This window comes from Tyto alba, unplaced genomic scaffold (assembly GCF_018691265.1).
Source record: "Tyto alba isolate M040663 unplaced genomic scaffold, T.alba_DEE_v4.0 Super-Scaffold_14, whole genome shotgun sequence".
NCBI classification, from domain to species: domain Eukaryota; kingdom Metazoa; phylum Chordata; class Aves; order Strigiformes; family Tytonidae; genus Tyto; species Tyto alba.
In genome coordinates this window covers 52,574,207-52,592,562 of record NW_024881276.1, presented here as the reverse complement: position 1 = coordinate 52,592,562, position 18,356 = coordinate 52,574,207, and the positions used below count along the sequence as shown (strand labels likewise).

Below are 18,356 nucleotides of genomic sequence, written 5' to 3'. Positions count from 1 at the left end.
AGCTGCAGTCTGAAAAAGGAAGCTGAAACAGAGAAAAGATGAGAGGGGAGACGGGTACAAAGACATGAAATACCATGCCCAAAAGCATACAGCCAGTCAGTGGCCAAGGAATAAAAAATTCCTGTCCTGTAAGCTTGCTTCTGGCAGAGCTGCTTTAAATTGCTCACAGGCTGTTAGGTGAAAAAGACTGTATGTGTGGTTATGCCTTGAAAAGTCACTGTGGAGATAATACACCATTTATTCTTATTTTATTTGTACTCTATACCTGAAGCAAAGTGGAAAAGCAAGCTGAATATTTTTTTCTATAATTCTTTTCCCTTCTCCCTGTCAAAAATAGCACATATAGAAAACATTGGAATTTTTCATGTCAAAGACTGTCACATCAGACTATAAATGCTAAACTAGATGCCCTTCACACTGCTGCTACAATGCAGCCACTTTCTCAGCTTGAGTGTGTCCATTTTCCCTGTAGCACACAAACAGCAAACAGGAGCTAGAGAAGGGAACAGAGAATACTGTATGCAGGTGGCATTAGGGGGTCTGACTAATTTCATCCCCCAAAGTGTTTAGCTGTGAGTATTGTGAAAACCTTCACGTGACAGATTTAGAAAGTCTTTAAAGCAGTGCTGTCCCTTCAGATTACCAGTTGAAAACTTGCTCACAATTTCCACCGGACTTGGCCATTAGTTACAGAAAGGACTTTTAAATCGGCATGCGAATATCCAGCTGCCATGTCTGCTTCACTCAGCCCCATGTCTCTGACCATTTTTAATGTGATCTAGAAGCCAAACTAACTACAAAGATTCTCTTAGGTCATCATCCTGAATGACACATAAAGGTTACAGTAATAAGCCGGTTCCCATATAATTTCCTGCCTTTGCATTATGCATTTTGGCTTCTCTGGCACACAAGAGGTACACTATGGAAAGTGATGTTTGATGAAGTTGGTTTTCTGCATACGCATCCCTGCTCTGAGCTGCAGGTCTAGGGGATCGTTTGCCATTTGTGTCAGTCTTGTTTGGCTGAGTTTCCCGCGTGAGCTGCCTGTCCATTAAAAGGAGTGTGAGGAGGTCCACGCAGAGTCGGCGAGTCTGGCTAGAGCCGTTTCCCCTTGTGCTTCCATGCTGCCAGACACCATTCCCTGCAGAGGGATTTGGACTGACGATGCAGTGGGTAAGGGGACATTGCCCCTTAGAAACATGCTTGAAGGGCTGCTGTTCACATCGCTTCCCGGGTTGGCAACATTTACAGCACTGTTGCTCACTGTCCACAGGCAAGGGTAGTGGCTGGAAAAAAAGAAAAAAAGCAGTACAAATTGAATGACTTCTTTCAAAGCATTTTCGCCTGCACAAGGCTTACCACAGTAAAGTCAAGTGCGTTATCTGCTGAAAGGCAGCTATCCAAATTGAGTAACTAGACTAGATCAGACCTGCAGGTCTTAGTTGAAAAACCACCAGCAACCATCAGACCCGGTGACCTTGAGGAGGGGCATGGAGAGAAATGTACAAATACATGTGAGGCTTCAGGGTTTAAAGATCTTTTTCGTGAATGCTTATGAATTTTAAAGAATTGCAGCTGATTTTCCTGGCACGTAAATTAAAGAAGAAATGTGTGCATTTATTTCGGGAAAAGAAGGGCAAATGCTTGATAATTGACTCTCTAGCTCTAAATTCCAGCCATTCCTAGAACTGTTTACTATCCTATTAACAATATTTTTATAATAGAACATGAATTAGATTGTTACATCCCTTCATGGGAGTAGGATCTTAATTTCATGCAGAATAATAGCAAGGAATATGTAGAGAAAACTAATCTGGCTTTAAAACGCTCACAGATTGTAGATACCAGAGTTCTCTGTAGCTGTTCCAAGATCCTGGTTTTCAGCAGTGCTGGGAAAAAACAAAGTTCCCATTGATTTCAGAGCAGGAGATAATTATCTAGTTGGAAAGATCTGTTCAGAAATCTTGAGTTGAACAATTAGGACATGTTTGAAATCCTGGACACCAATTAAAGCTTGGAAGAAAGTGTGATTCACCAGGGCAGCCCTACAAGCTTCACTGTTCCTAATACCAGCAGCTTTTCCATAACCTTACCTGGGTCCAGGGCTGGCAGCTCCCTTCGTGTGTGGCACTGAGAGCAAATTAGCGTGTGGAGAGGGTGGCAAAGTCCAGCTGTCATGTCCCGAGAATACCTGAAGATTATTGCTGGAGCTCTCCAACAAATTAACTTTGGGGGGGTGGGAAAAAAAAGCAACAAACAAATCCTCAGTGACTATTCCAGAGACACTGTCTTAAGGCAACAGAACATGGGTAGGCCTGAGGAAACAATCTGATCATGAAGTTCCTAACCACAGGTAAAAGGACAAAATTCACATGTTTATTAAGAGAGTAAGAAGGTCCCATGGTAATTCCGGGTGTGATATATGAGAAAGTACAACATGATAGACATAGGATATGCATTTCTGCAAGTCTGACTAACAGTCTTTTCATTAATGATATTTACCATATGACTAGCGATGCTTTGATAGGGATTTCATTATAACTTGAGCATAAATATTGCTGTTAAACAGGATGCCTTGCTAAATTAGAATTAGCAAGCAGGTTACTTTATCCTTACTCTTGTTTCTGGCCAGTTTCCTCTGATCAAAGTAAAATCAATTTCTAGAACTCTGCACCCAGACCTAGAGAGTGAAAGGGACTCAGAAGCCATTCTGGCCATACCAAAATGCCCTCATCTCAAGTCAGCTCACGCCATGTTCCTAAGAGCTGCTTCGACTTCGGAGCACAACTGCTTCATGGCATGACATTGAAAGAAGGCTTGCAATGCTCTTTTTGTTAATTGTGAGCTGTATTTTAAGTAAGATCATTCACTGTCATTTACAGTTAACAGTTACAGTGCACCCAGCTCTTCGTACCTCTTGTTTTGCTGCCTTAAACACGCTCTGTGCACGCAGAGTTCAGTGCAGACTGTTACAGAGACTCATCATGCTCTTTCCCAGCCTCAGCTCTTGCTTGTTTTCATGCTCATGCTAACTTAAAACCAGGGTCAGTCAGGCAGAGAGTGTCTGTTCCCTGGAAGCAAAGCAGTATTACAGTTGTACCTGTAGGTGAATGATTTCTCTGCATGTAGGAAGGTGGGTACGGAGCAGCCCGATGCCCTCGCAGTGCTGAGTATCGCTCGCAGCTGTGGGGACTGTGTGGAGCTGGCAGAGGCAAAGGCCCAGCGTACTGATAATTAGAGCTTCCTGATGCACACATTGTATCTGGGTTGGAAATCAACCAGCCGCCCACTTCGAGGGGAAAGAGAGGAGCAAACTGTTATTGCACAAAAACACTGCAATACAGTAAATAAAGCAACAAGCCTTCTGTCAGAATCACCTGTGCCTCAGAAATACCAAGCAGGTTCCAAGATACTGGTTTATGGAACAACTAACAATCTAAAAAACCCCAAAACCACCAACCCTAAAAACAAGACCTGAAAACAACTGACAGATAAGGTCACAAACATCAAAGAACAAATGAAAGAAAAACTGACAATCGGTAAAACAAATGCAGTGTCTGTTCTCCCCATTTTTTCTTTACCTGTTCACCAATGAAGGGTAATTTTATAGGTGACAAAATGTCCTGGTTTGGGTTGGAATAGAGTTAATGTTCCTTTTTGGTAACTAGAATAGTGCTGTGTTTTAGATTCGGCATTGGGTTTGGTACGAGAAGAATGCTGATGGCACTCTGACGTTTTTGGCTGCTGCTGAGATTTCAGAGACTCTCCCAACTCCTTGTGCCCTGCCCGTGCGCAAGGGCACAAGAAGCAGGGAGGGAGCACGGCCAGAGCACCAGACCCTAACTGGCCAGTGAAATATTCCATATCATGGAACCTCATGCTCACTGTATAGAGGAGGGGTGGTCGGGAAGGGGCTCTCTCGCTTCCAGGATTGCGATTGCGGGAGCTTGGTATCTCGGGGTCGCTGGCCGGGAACGGGCTGGGGATTGGTCAGCGGGTGGTGAGCAATTGCATTGTGCATTGCCCGTTTAAATTTTCTATTTCTGTCATTGTTTTAATTTTATTACCATTATTAAAGTGTTTCTACCTCAACCTGTGAGTCTCCCGTTACCCCTCCAGTTGCCTCCCATGATACCCAGGTCGGGGGGAGGGTGGGTGAGAGGCTGCATGGTGTTTGGCTGCCGACCAGGCTCAAACCACGACACGAAAATATTCACAGTTACAAATACAAAGAAAAAGGGGGAGAAAGCCCTAAAAATGTCATACATGTCATACATCATCTTGATTCTAGATTCCTTTTAATATTGAAAAACTGGATCATAAGGAAAGTGATCCTTCTGCAGAAACTGCCACATTATTTCCTACTGTGAGGTTTCTTCAATCTTCTTGTTTTTCAAAGGTTCCCTTTCTATGAGCGCAATTGAGGACTCAGTGAATGACCGGTATGATCCAGTTCAGCAAGTCCCACGTTCCCAGCAACTATCATATCACACAAAACTTCCAGCTGACATGAATAAAAACCTTACAGTGAGAATATGTCATATGTTGACCTTCAGAGGCTGTTTCTGGAACATCCTTGGGATGGTTTCTGAAAAGCAAGACACTTAGTGGTAAAACTTCTCATTGAGAAATTACGAAGGAAAGTTTAAAACAGAAGTGTTCACTAAAATAAATGGAAAAGCTAAAATGGAGGGAAAACAATCTTATTTAACCGTTTGCTAGGCAGCAGTAGACTTTTCTGCAGTCTGCCATAAAGGAGGCAGGAACTTATGTCTCATGGCATACGTAAAAATGTTCCTAGGTTTGTGCCAAATTTGGGTGCTGAACCTGGAATTCTCAATCTACCTGTGGGCACCATTCCTGTTTGCATCAACAGCCGCAGCCTGGCCGCCTGCCCAGACCAAGGCAGGGCTCTGCCTGCGGCTCAGCCAGGCAAGCTGAAGGCAGCATTCCCCCTCCGCAGCTGGAAACCCTGATGCTGAGACACGGCAGCTTCTTAAGTGGTGAGAAGAATGGAAAGAACTACGGACTCTCCTGCAGGCATGTGGGACACGTCATGTTTCTGAAGACATACCAGGTCCAAACAACGTTTATTAGCAGTTGTGGACTGGAAAGCATCATTTGGATGCCCCACTGCATTAGCATGGTTGATGCAAGTAAAACTTTGAAAGATAAACCACAATTTGTTTCCAATGGAAGCATCTCTAACAACTTACACAGTTAGCACCTACAGGTTACTTTTAATAAACACATCATACTTTGTCACACAGATTTGATTATAGCAATGTAGTTACAGTTACAGTGCAATTTCACTTGAGTTATGTTTTTCGACATCTGCAGTTAACTTTTATTCTCCCTGAGCTATCAAGTTATGGGATTCATTGGAGTACAAGTACAATGTAGCGAACATACATGGTATATAACATTACTGGGGAAGTTCACACCATCTCATTTCAGGCTTCCTGTGTAGACGGTGCTAAGTCCTAGGATCCCCGTGAGGAGGATATTCACCCACTTCAGACCCTATTGTAATAATTATATAGAGAGTCTCCCCACTAATGTCGGTTGAGTGACTCTGGATTTAAAACAGCAGAAACAAGATTAAGTTACATAATTTATCTTTCACATTGTGACGCCATAGTTGTAACCATATCAGCAGCAAAATGCTACTGGAATAAAAAAAAAAAAAAAAAAAAAAAAGGAACTCACCTTTCTTTCGCATCCAGGAAGGCTTTGGCAAAGGGATTATACTTGATTTTGAGAGCTGTTATCTTGAGTTTGCAGAAAACAAGGCATGTTAGTGAAGGCAATTTGGAATAGAAACTTGACAAAACACCTTCCAGAGTAATCTAAGTGGAACTGTCTTGGTTAGCCTAACAAAATACATCCCCACACCTGATGTTTTTCAGGGCTGGTTTGGAGAGGGCTTTGCTCCTTGCAGAGTGCTGCGTACTGATCAGTGCCACAGGCAGAACACCAGTCAGGGCAGCCTAGTGCTGTGGTCCAGTCTGGCAAATCCTGTGGGATGGCGGGCCCTTTCAAGAGAGTTGAAACACTGAATTCCTACCAAGTATGAATCAAACCTGCAGCAACACTAGCTAAGGGATGTGACACATGAGTTAGCAATTGTCAGAATCCAAAGCATCCCTCAATTACAGCTTTGGGGTTGGGAAGAAATTTTCCCATGGAATGTTGCACTGTTACATGCATAATAATATATATTTTATATATATGCATTATAATATATATTATTTTATATATATATATATATTTGCCCTGTTGTATGCACTATAAGGAGCAGGGAGAAATAGCGTTATCATTATAACTATCGGTCATTGCTGGAGAAAGATACTGTACTTGACTGTAGGTTTTTTCCCAGTAAGGGATTGGTATGCCAGGACAGATGGACCAGTCTGGAATAGCTATGGCAGAATATTAAGCTAAACCTGGCTTTGTACTGCAGCCAGACACTAGAGTAGACAATGTTCTACTGCAGAGAGAAGACAGAATATTAGACTGGATGGAGCATTACACTGCATAGGACCAGTGGACACACAAGAAAAGGACCAGCCTGTCCAGGCTGATCTTGTAGGTAATAAGCTTTTAATATATCTCCTCAATGGTGACCAAGAGCACAGTGTGGCACCCGCCTACCTCTTCATTTTGATAAGCAGTCACAGCTATGAACTGCGTCTCAGGGAAGGAGCAGTTCATCACCATCCGGTGGGGGCCTCCTACGCGAACTATGTGTACCTGGGGCTCATATTTATGCAGGGAGTTCAACATTATCTGCAGAAAACAGAACAGAGAGACAGACCCCAATGCCACTCTGGTATCCCCCAGCTGCTCTTTCACTCTGGCTCTACAATAGACCAGGTGTCACTGCTAAACTTCCCCAGTCAGTGATTACTGAGAGCAGAAGGGCAGGTGCCTTCCTCCCTTCTGACTGAACAGAATGAGACCTCACTGGACTTGGATTTAAAGCTTTTGATACGGCGGCATTAGTGAATATTTGTGTTAGCAGCTATGGCCTTCAGGCCGTTGGGCTTCCACTGCACTAGAGGCTGTATGAACAGTTAAGGGGCAATCCCTGTCCTGCTTCTACTATCTGAAAGATTCAGAATCACCATCATGGAAATCAGGGCCGAGAAGGAGCTGAGGCAGTTACCTAGTCTAGTCATCTTTCTGGGCAAGATGAAGTCTATCTAAACAAACCTTGGCAGGTGTCTCTAACCTGGCATTAACAGCTGTGAATACCATTGATCCCACCATATACCTTCCTCATGAAGTCTATTATATTGCCTAATTCTCTCTACTGCAAGAAAAAGATATTTTTGTAAAAAAATTTGTACTTTGGAAAGTGCTGTGCACACACACACATATATATACATACACACACACACGTGGAAGAATGCAGCCATTAGCATAAAGCACTGCTAGTCAGCTATTACTTTCTAATAATACCACAGAAGGAGAAGCTGAAGCACAGAGTGGGGATGTGGTTTACCTTAACACGGTCATCAAGATTTCAAAAGAAAACAAGGGGAGCTTCAGTCATTTGTTATTTAGTAACTTTTGCTTGGGCTCTGTTTCTCATACAGCTTTCCCTCCCCTGCTTTCTACATTTTTTTCCTCTTCACCATATATACATATCGTGTTCCCCTTTTTTTCACCCCAGGGTCTCTTTGACCTTCCAAATTGGTTTCCTGTAGCCTTTTTATCCCATGCATACTTTTCTGAGGCCTTTGACTTTTCTGAGGTCCTGGATGCAAGACAAGAATTTGCAAATTCAAATCCTGTTCTACACTCCACAGTAAATCTTGTGTGCTAATTCCATGTGTGACTTAGGAAACGTCAGGTCATCTTTCTGTTCTCCAGTCTGTAAAAATTGAGATAATTTGCTACCTAATTAGGGTACTAGGCTTATGGAAGTACCTCACAAAACTAATGGAAATAACAGATTAAGAATGTATAATATTTACATGAAAGAAATTGATTCTGGGCTGACAAGTATCATCCACTGTAGGAGTTTTGTACAAAACAAACAAGCAAACAAAAGGTCTTGTGCAACATATTACCTTCAGATGCATCATCAAAAATAAAATACGAAACAAAACTAATTTTCCTGTTTGCATTTTTAAGGGGTTCAAAGAGAAAGTCACTTATTTCTGGTACATGTGGTTTCTTTCCAAAGGCCAAAGCTGATTCAATAGAATATTGATAATTATCGTGATGCAGAAGCAGACATAGTAATTATTTCATTTAGGAGCAGCCTTTTATTCTGCTATCTGACTCCTGCCAACATTCCACTTACACCAGACAACATGGGGGAACACAACAAAAACCTAATACCCGTGACCATTTTTTCCCCCTTCTCTGAAGTCCTATGTAAAAATCCCCAGCACACAAGACCAACTCTGAAAAGCCCCCTGATGATTAAGTAAACCACAGCACTCTGTCTCTCTTAACATCAAGAAGTCCATTAAAATCTGAAAGCGCCAATTAAGGCCTGTTTATTCCTGTTTACATTTGGCCTCCAGAGAATAATTGGCATCTGTGGGTGAAGAGGCCTGTAAGGGCCTCTATAATTACATAAATGCACCCTTGATATTTCTTGATTGGTAGGTGCTTGCAATTGAAGCCAAGAGGTGTATAGGGAAACATCAGGCCATACCTGCCCACTCCCATTGAGCTTGTTGGTAAGTTTGACTTTGCTGAAGGAAATGGCAGCTTTCATCCAATGGGCCCCGAAGTTGGGAGAGTCTGGGTGGATGTAGACGCAGCTGTGGTTTGGTGGTTCTGGTTTCCCCGCCGGCACCCATTCTCCATTGACGTACTTCCAGCGGTGGCCATCAGTTGGGGCGAAGTCCAACAGGAAGGAATACATGGCGTTTGGGTCCAAGCCTGACACGCTGATCTTCAAAACGGGGAACATCCGCCTGGCCAGGAAACAAAAAAGGGAGACGCCACTGGAAACCGGTTTTGAAAGACTCTCCTCAGTATATTTGTGACTAGATTAGGTCAATATAAAAAACATCCTCCCTCCATCTAGCTGAAGAAGTCTCTTACAGATTAATCCTTCATTTTACTTTTATTTTATTTCAGTCATTTGGGAAAAAAACAAACCCAACACTTTACCTGTAAAGTAGGGCATTAAGGTCTTGATCATGCCAAGAGTTACGAACATAATGAACTGTGTATAGTGTCAACAGAGTCCATGGGAACTGGACATGCTAAATACATCCTTAGGTGTGGGACAAGAAGGCATGAACAGGATTGAACAGAGTTGAAAATGGCTGAGAAAGTGGAGCTGAACCACAGATTCACTGCATTAACTGCAGCGTCCTATTATAAAGTGTACTTATTTGGTGCTTAGATCCCCCTGGCACACGCTCCCATGCTCTGTCCACCGGCCGAGTCTCACTGTGTCTGACTCTGGATATAACCTCTGAAATCATGCAGCAATCTCCAGCAATCAGGACATAATCCCAGCCAGGTACTCATCAGACTCTGGTTAGATTTATGGACCACGCTACTCTATACAGAAGGTTTTTCTCCCTTCCTTCGAAGTGCTGCTCATATTCTATAATCTCGGTGAGCAAAATCAGTCACTTCCCTCTGTCATTTCCCACGACTCTTGTGTTAATCCCCAACATCTCCCACTTGAGTAGGGGTTTACAGGTAGCACTATTCTAAAAGCTCTAATAAATCTGATACATTTTCCTTGTCTAAAAATACTTCTTTATTGTGCTAGGTTAGTCTGGAATGACTTAAATTTAATAAAATGCCTTTTTATCTCATTTTCCATTGTCTTCCACATATTTCATTACAAATTCTTATTACAGGGATATATTTAAAAGACTGTAGTGAGCTGAAATGCATTTTCTCCCTTTCATAAGTGCAAGTATGCACATACTGTCCCCCTACCATTACATAAAACCCCAGTTTGAGAAGCCTGGTTAAAATTTTTGCAGTTAGACCTTGCACTTAGCAGTTCTTCCAGTAATTTGGTCTCATCCTTCCATATTCCCTGAGCTCATTAGATTGATAGGGTTTTTCTGCTTTTAGTTTCACCTTAGATGCAATGTTGTCTTTTGCTAAGCTCTAAACATCTGTCATCCAGCCTTCCCACCACCTCGTGCATTTAAAACTGAAATCCTGCCTTTGTTTAGTTTGGGGAAAACGGTCCTTTTGTGCTTAAAGGTCCAATGCCCCCTTTTCTGAACCCCCTTTTAATTGCTACTTTTTCTTTTGTAAAGGAGATTTGCAGCAGATCACAGCTAGACTTTCAGCAGTTTTCCGTCTGTACTGAGTACTTGTGATCCATACCACACAGCTTTGACTTGGCATCTCAGTGCCTGAAAATCTGCAATAGAGTTAGTAGGGCTCCAGCAGTTTCAGGAACTGGGAAAAAATTATGGTCAGTAGAACAGAGGAGTCTCCCAACAAAGGTATTGTATTCATAAAGTTTCTTAGCTTGTCAAGGAATACACATCGTTACTGTGGAGGTTTATTATAGCTGTTTGTATAGCCTCCTACATTCTTTTTCTGGGAGGCCTCCCTGCCCCAGACACCCCTGTACTGACTTCTCCTGGTAACTGCCATTTTGCCATGCCACATTTTGATTTGCAGGCCAACGAATCTTCAAGCTCCTTTTCTCTGTGGGTACAGAGAGACTGGTTACACCAAGCAACCACGGCAATTGCCTGAGGTCCGTGGCCATGGGGCTAAGGTGAGGTAGCTCTCTGGGCTTAGGTAGCAGTGCAAGATGTCCAAAATAAACAAGGAGGAAACTGAAACTCAAGGCTCTCTCAAGGGACATCAAAAGGCTCTGCCACTGCACCCATACCCTCCAGTGACACCCATCTGCAAATTGCTGACAATCTCCTATGACATCCCACTCACCACTTACCTTTCTGAACAGCTTTATATAGTTCTTGCTGTATACGTTCAGCACCTTCTGCTGACAGGAAAAGACAGGATTTCAGAAATTTGAGATTTTTCATCTAATATAAATACTTGGTGATGTAGGACCAGTGCAACATTGAGAAAGATATATTGAACTGTCATCTTTCTTACTAAATAGAAGCTTAGCCAAGGATTTATATGCTAAATTTAATGTGTCTTTCTGGGCAGGATGCACCAGCTATCAAACCGGGACGTGATAAAAAGCATGGATGCATTGCTCCCTGCACCCCCCAAGCCCCCTTACAGTCAGTCTTCAAAGTTACACAGTGAGATATTTAGCTGAAATTGAAGTGGAGGGGAAAATTCATCCACACGAAAATTTAATTTCACTAGATTTCTCAGAACTATTTGTGTTACATAAAGACTGTTAATTCCTCTGCCCACAATGCAGGCTTCTCTGCCTGGCTACTTGAGAGGCTTGAATTTATCCCCAAAAGACCTATAGACTAATGCCAGAAGAGAATACAGTCGTCTTCATCAACTCTAACCTCCTGTATCACAGAGACGATAGCAGTTCCCTGCGTTAACCTGCTTCACACACAGATAATCCCGGCCTCCCCTGGACCAGCGTGTCTTGACTGTACAGATTCTAATGACGGAAAACTTACCACCTTAGTTGTTCTGCTGATTAAGCAGCTTTACTGCTAAAATCACATTTCTCTCTCATCTAGCATGGCAAATGATGATTTCTCCAAATCTGTTTCAGTCAGAAAGTTTGTTTCAGTGATCAGGTAGGTACACGTGATCTCCATCACTGCAACAGCCGAGCACTTCAGCCTCTTCAATTTATTTAGAGCAGATCTGCTACAATTACTCCACAGTACAGAATTTGAGTGGGAAGATGTTTGATATCAAACTTGAATGTGTAGTTACCAGTAAAGTTGCTTTAGCATTTAAACCTGGAAAGGGCTTCTTTCCCCCCACTCACATTTGCCCGCACTGATCCACTGTGGATTCTCCCCATACGCAGAGGAGAAAGGTGGCACCTTCCTGTCTGCAGGCAATAGTGTGGATTGCAAAGTCTCAGGATACCGCATAATTAATATAGTATAAACATGAGAGAGAAAACCTGCTCAATCAGAAAAGTGTTTGGTATCGAAATGCCAAGTGAATACAATAAATGTGAGTAAAATAGGAGACTGATTCCAAGTGTCAGCTGCACCTACTGGGATGTATTTTGTGACATAGCGTGCAGTTACATTTCACTGATGTCTATCCTGCTCAAAATATATCTGTCTTCCCTGTGTACCTAGGCATACTGCTATGGCAGGTGATTATTGTCATGAAGTACGATACAGCAAAGGAGACTTATCTATGTATTAACACTGAATTTGGTTCACCTAATGATACTTGGGGACCCTCAGTACCAATTAGAGATGACTCAATCACAGAAAATAGAATTGTCCATGCTAGAATTTGACACTTGAGGATCACTAATCAGTCAGCCTTTCATTCTCTGGGTTGCTCCTCTATCAGGTTTCAGTTTAATTTCTGAATTTTGCTAACAATGTGTCCGCACAAGCTGTATTAGTTTTCACATGCAGAAGTTCAGACTGGCTCTTCTCGTTAATCATAGAGCAGTTTTCAAAAGCGTTCATATACCCTTCAGCAAGAATGACTGAGTTAGTTCTACAGATTTAAGCAGCAACAGAATTGGATCAATATTTTTTCTGTTGAGAATCACTCTGGCGACAATTACTGAAGAATCTTGAACCTGAAAAAACCTCGGGACTCACAGGAGACTGTCTTAAGTTTGTCTCCTTTTGAATAGCACGGAGTTGTTCACAGAACTCCTTTTTTTGGTGCACTGATCTGCTTGCTATGGAAGATACTTTCAGATCCTCTTTCATAGTCCCCGATGCTACAGTAACGTTAAAAGGGCTTATGCAGATGACAGTGTGACATACTTTTATAATTTTTTATTTTGAGATTGCTGTAGTTTGATCATAAAGAACCTACTCCTGGCCCCACTGACATTCCTAGAGCTGTCACTGGCTTTAGGATAAATAGGATCAAGCTGATAAGGAGCGTATAAGTTAGAATAAAGAAAAAATAAGGCAGCTCACACAATTAAATAAAAAGCAACTAGGCATATTCAAGCGACAAAAGATTCCCTTATCATAATCATAAAAAGATTTTATCTATGCACTCACCTAGACGTTTTAGAGAGAACTAGTATCACCATGCAGTCATGATTTACATTAGCTGAGAGGAAAGAAACTGAAAAAAACCTGTTGGTAAGGTGTGATTCTTTGTACCAATTGAATTAATTTGAGACAAAATCCATTTTACCTCATTTTTGGTCACTTACGCTGCTAAGGAGTCAGTTTAAGCTACCGTAGACTAAGTGAAAGTCCACTCAGAAGTTTGCTGTAGACTAACAGCAGTTTTTAAAGTAACTTAAATGAAGCCAAACCAGCTTCTTGGTGTAAAGAGAACCTCAGCAGAAGATTTTTATCCCTATAGGTTATAAGACAGAATCAGAATGGCAGTAGGCAGTGCTCTACCAAGAGCTGGCATTTTGAGCAGGCAGCTCTTCTCTCAACAGAACAACCTTGCTAAGCCAACAGAGTAGATTTTACCTTTTAACTGTTTTCACCTATGTTGCTTGTCGAGCTACAGTCAACAGTAATATCACCCACAAATTCTGCAAAATCAAAGTCTGCAAAATTAATAAAAGTCACACCACGAGTAAATCTTTCTCTCCATCTCTCAATTCCTCTCTTCTATGTGGATCTCCTGAGAGGTCTTGCAGAAGAAATGCCGGGGGGGGGAGGGCAGGCAGCAGAGGGGTGGCAAGGGTACATTAAATAAAAACCTTAGTACTGCTGTACCAGCGAACCTTATTCTAGTAGCTGCCTCTCTGTTGTGGGCTGGACTCTGCTGTCAGCCCAGGTCAGAGCAGAATCTCTGTGGAGAGCCTCCTTCAAGCCAGTGTCTGATTCAGAATTAGTATCCTTCTCGCCAGGTTTCGCACTCTGTTCCGATCCCTTTCTGTGTTCCCCAAACAGTAAGATATGTGATCCATTTACATCACAATATTTTGTCTTTCTAAAACTGTGTGTGTTAACCAGTATTCCGCACTTGTTTCTAAGGGCACCAGCAACAACTATGGAGCAATACCGTTGTGGGACCACGCAACCCCGACTGCACATACGTGCCACATAGAGCACAGTTTTATTATACCCCGTTCTAGTACAGACTGCTTGTACAAGCCATTAATACCCAAGGCCAGAGAGACAGGAACAGCAGCTCGGGATAACAACACCAATCTCCTGCTGTACAGTAATTTGAGGTCTACAGGTGAGGACTTGCTAATAAAGGCTGATGATGATTAGTACAAAAAGTCATTCAAAAGGTTTTGTGCGGTACCATTTATTCCCCTGTAAAAGTTCCCTTTTTGTGCAACTTCAGCCAATACAGTTCTCCAGCATTCTTCACGAGCAGGAATAAAGGCTGGCAGGAATGGCTTAGCAAGGACCAGAAAGGAGCAGGGACACCCCATTCTGTTCATATGCCGGTTTTAGGGCACTGCAAGGCTGTAGGGATAAAACAGTTACGTGCTCATTGCAGTTGTTTCTAGTCTGCACACACAAATTATTATTATTCTTATTATACCACTTAACCCCCCGGCTGTCACCTACACTTAGCCCACAGTGCTGAGCAGATCACTCACCTGCCATTCTTGGTCACGATCATCTCATTAGTGACTTCCCTGAATCTCTGCCAGAGCGTCGCATCCTCTAAGACAACCTGGAGCTGTTTCTCAGTGGGGTCGCCTTTGTCTCTCCCAGCCCGGAGTTCGCTCTCCACGACGCTGAGCAGCCTGGAGACGGTGCAGTCGCTGGGTTTTTTGCAGCCCAGGTCTGCCATGACGACTTTACTGGCAGAAACTTCAGGTAGCTGTTAAAAGACAAAAGTAACGAGCTGAATCAAAAAACAAGCCAGTTCTTTGGGCACGGTCTGACAAACATGCCCTCCTCGCTCTTTTGCCACTGACTAGCTCTTTCCTCTGGAAGTCCCAATGGGCAGTGACACCAGCGTGTGGAGGTTTACGCACACACTCCACACAAAAAGAGGACTATCTCCTAATTACCTGTCAGACGGTCAGGTGGGTGGCAGCCTGATGACTCAATTGGCTGCCTTGAAAGAAGAGTCCTCCATCCAAATTAGCATGCTTTTATCTTTTTTCAACCTGAAGTGGGTCTAATTGTTCTGCTTGAGAACCAGGTTTCCATTAATGAAAATTGTTTCATTTCCAGGCTGAAACAATGCATGGAAATTGCGTTCACGCTGATGCGGACTCTAACTGAAGGAGCTGGTAGCAGTCAAGATAGTTACACAGAGAAGGTAGTCTTAAAATATTTTTACCAGGCATGTCAAATAAACACATTCATATCATTCCTATATGTTCCTAAATCAAAATGTAATAATAAGCGACCCTTCTGCACTGAGGTTTCAATGCACAAGAAAAAGGTAGCATCCTTGCATTCATTCCACTGTTGATGCCTACTGCGTCCATCCCTCGGTCCCACTATCATTCACAAAACCCCTGCTGTACCTTACAAGCAGCTGAACTCCCCTCTGGCTGCATTTCCAGGGATAGACCCCATGCTCCTGGGGCTGGGCGCAAGCCTAACAGCCTGAGGGCTGGCATTGCTGGTCTGCTCAGGGGCCATCTCCTACAAAAGCTCTCTCAGCATGCCTAAAACAGGCATTCCCTCTCACCTCAGGCTGAGACCTTCTCTGACAAGCCAAATCCAACCACACATTCCCTCCACAAAGTCACCATTCTATTGAGAAGTCCAACAATTTCAGCTCTCAGCCAAGGATACCAGAGACCTGGGTTCAGTTCCATGCTAAAGGGTTAAGTGGCGGCCACGTGAATACTGGTGACTGTAAACACTGGACTTTAGCACGTAACAAGGCATTTGAGTGCCTCATTTCTCCTGATGCATCTAGCTCCGATAGCGTCTCTGAAACTTCTGGTCTGTTGGACATGACACAGTCAGGGACTTGATTATGAAAATTTACTGTTGGAAGTAATTTTTAGAGAACTATCAATTCTGGCTACTTACTGAGAATTCTGCATTTATTTAATTAAATAGCCTCCGTTGAAGTCCTGCGCTTCCGGTTCTTTCTAAAAGATGAATGACACTGATGAGATTTAGAAAGACAAGAAAGAGTCTGGCAAACTTGGTAAAATAGGATTTAAATTATAAATCCATCATTTGACAAGGCTCAACAGATCTTGCTGTTACAAAAACAGAGATACACCATCTACCCAAGCTGCAGGGGCCGGAGCTTGTCCATCTCATTTGTGTTGTACGGCACCTTATTTGGAAACTAGTCCTACTAATCCCTCAAGCCCTGCATGGAGTAAGGATACTGGCTGTAAGTCCTCAGAACTGCACAGCTGCAGGCGTGCAGCGATGGGATGTGCTTCAGAACGGAAGACTTTAGGAGAGAACCCTCAACTCCCAGCAATCTCAACTCCATGGGAAGGTGCAAGCCAGGCAGGTCTGTGGGATTAGCCAGATGTAAAAATACCTATCATCCTACTTTCAAACTTCACACTCTAACACATCTTCCCGCTCTCATTTTTGGCCTTTATGTACCTTTTTTTTGTCAACTCGTAACAAAATTACCTAGATTACTCTGCCAGTCAACTCACCTTGTGAGTTACACTAGGTGGTGTCAAATGGCAACTTCTAGTTAATATCCATCCCACTTGCACTGGTGAACAACTGAAGAATGTATTTTAAAATCTATAGGATATTTAGGTACTTGGAAGTGTGCCACTTTGCATTTGGAAAAAATAACTGCATCTCAGGTAGTATGTCTGTGTAACATGGAATAGGCTCGTGTTTGGGTTCTCCTTTCCAAATGCTCAAAGAGGAGAGAGAAGATACTACTGTAATTTTTCCTTGCATATGATCAAAGGGCATAGCAAATGTATAGGGGATTATATTAGACAGGTTTTAGTTTTATTATAAATGTAAATAAACACAGAAATCAGATCTGGTGTATTTCAGTTCAATAACTTCAGTTTTTCAGACATCTCCAAAACAAATACATCTGTGTTGCTTTGGGATTTTTTTTTTAAGACAAAGTTCTATTACCACATAGTTTTTTGGGTTATTTTAATTAGTTTCTCAGAAATCAGGAGCTTTAAAGTTGAGGCAAGTAAAGAGACAAGAGTTCATAAAACTACTATTATTTCAGTAGTTACCCACAGTTCCTTCTATAGACAGCTAGAAAGGGAAGCAGCTTGGTGTTCAGGAGTACTGACTGCCCGGCCCATCTCTCCCACAGGGCTTCAAGTGGAGTAATACCAGATCAAATCCGATGTGCCTTCCTCAACATGCCTAGAGCTTAAAGGGAATCAGAAGCATGCACAAAAGCAACGACAGTTCACGTTGGTGGAAGGGGTTCACGTTGGAGGAAGTGAAACGCTGCCTCATCAACAGACACTGGTGAATTGCTAGAGGCACAGAAAGTGCTCAGCAAGATGGATTGGAAATGGAGGCAGCTACAAAGCAAAAGAAAAGGAGGTCCTGCCCTGAGTGCATTGCTTGCCCACATCATTCCTGGGACAGAGCTGAGGAGAAGGAAGGATATATGGAAGGAACGGGTAAGGGACCCATTCCAGTAATGGGCTGGGAAGCAAGTTCTTCATCAATAAGACTAGATTTTTTTTTTTACCGCTAGTGTCCCTAAGGGAGAAGCACAAAGGCATTTGCTTTGGAGTATCCCACTAAAATTTGCATCCTGCACAATAATAAAATGCACTTTCAGATACTAAGAGTTACACTTGGGTGCTTACAGTTATCACTCACACGAGGTACATGATGTTTGAAATTCTTGTGTCCCAGAGGGGAAACCCCCCCCCACAAATCTAATCTCTTAAAATACCTGACTTCCATACGGTTTGAATTTTAATTTTATGACTATGTTACCATCACTCAGGATGCCTGCAATCACAACATTTTCCAAAATTAGAGTAATTACCTGTGGTTGGCTAGTGGGAATAGCCCAATTGCTATTTTCAGCGTGGGGAAGCGTGCCTCAGCTGTAAGACTTCACACTAAGAAGAATTTGTGATGTATGTAGCAACCTATCCAGAAGGCACAGCTCACCACTGACATATCTTTCCAATCTAGAAGAATTAGCCCAAGAAGTCTGCATGCATGCAAGCAGATGATCAGCTGAATGTGCTTGGGCCTGAGATTTTACTTTAAAATACACATCCAGACCCATATGAATCAATCCCACCACACACCACATCAGGCCTCCTCATGTTGTACGTCGTCTCTGCTTCACACAGCTGCAGAAGAGAAACCAAATAGATAAGATTCACAGTCAAATTTTTGCTTATTGTTGGCTTT

The 18,356-nt window shown here is 42.7% G+C and overlaps 1 protein-coding gene across 1 annotated transcript; it reads right to left on the bottom strand.

The window, feature by feature from the left end:
• Window positions 1-257: 257 nt before the first annotated feature.
• Window positions 258-14,882, bottom strand: TBX19 (T-box transcription factor 19). The gene is made up of 8 exons (XM_033005211.2): window positions 14,645-14,882; window positions 8,675-8,939; window positions 6,655-6,789; window positions 5,710-5,771; window positions 4,527-4,588; window positions 3,101-3,289; window positions 2,094-2,226; window positions 258-1,286 (listed from the first exon to the last, which is right to left on the bottom strand). The coding sequence occupies exons 1-8, from the start codon at window positions 14,839-14,841 to the stop codon at window positions 1,052-1,054; spliced, it is 1,278 nt and encodes a 425-aa protein (XP_032861102.1). The 5' UTR covers window positions 14,842-14,882; the 3' UTR covers window positions 258-1,051.
• Between the last annotated feature and the right edge of the window lie 3,474 nt (window positions 14,883-18,356).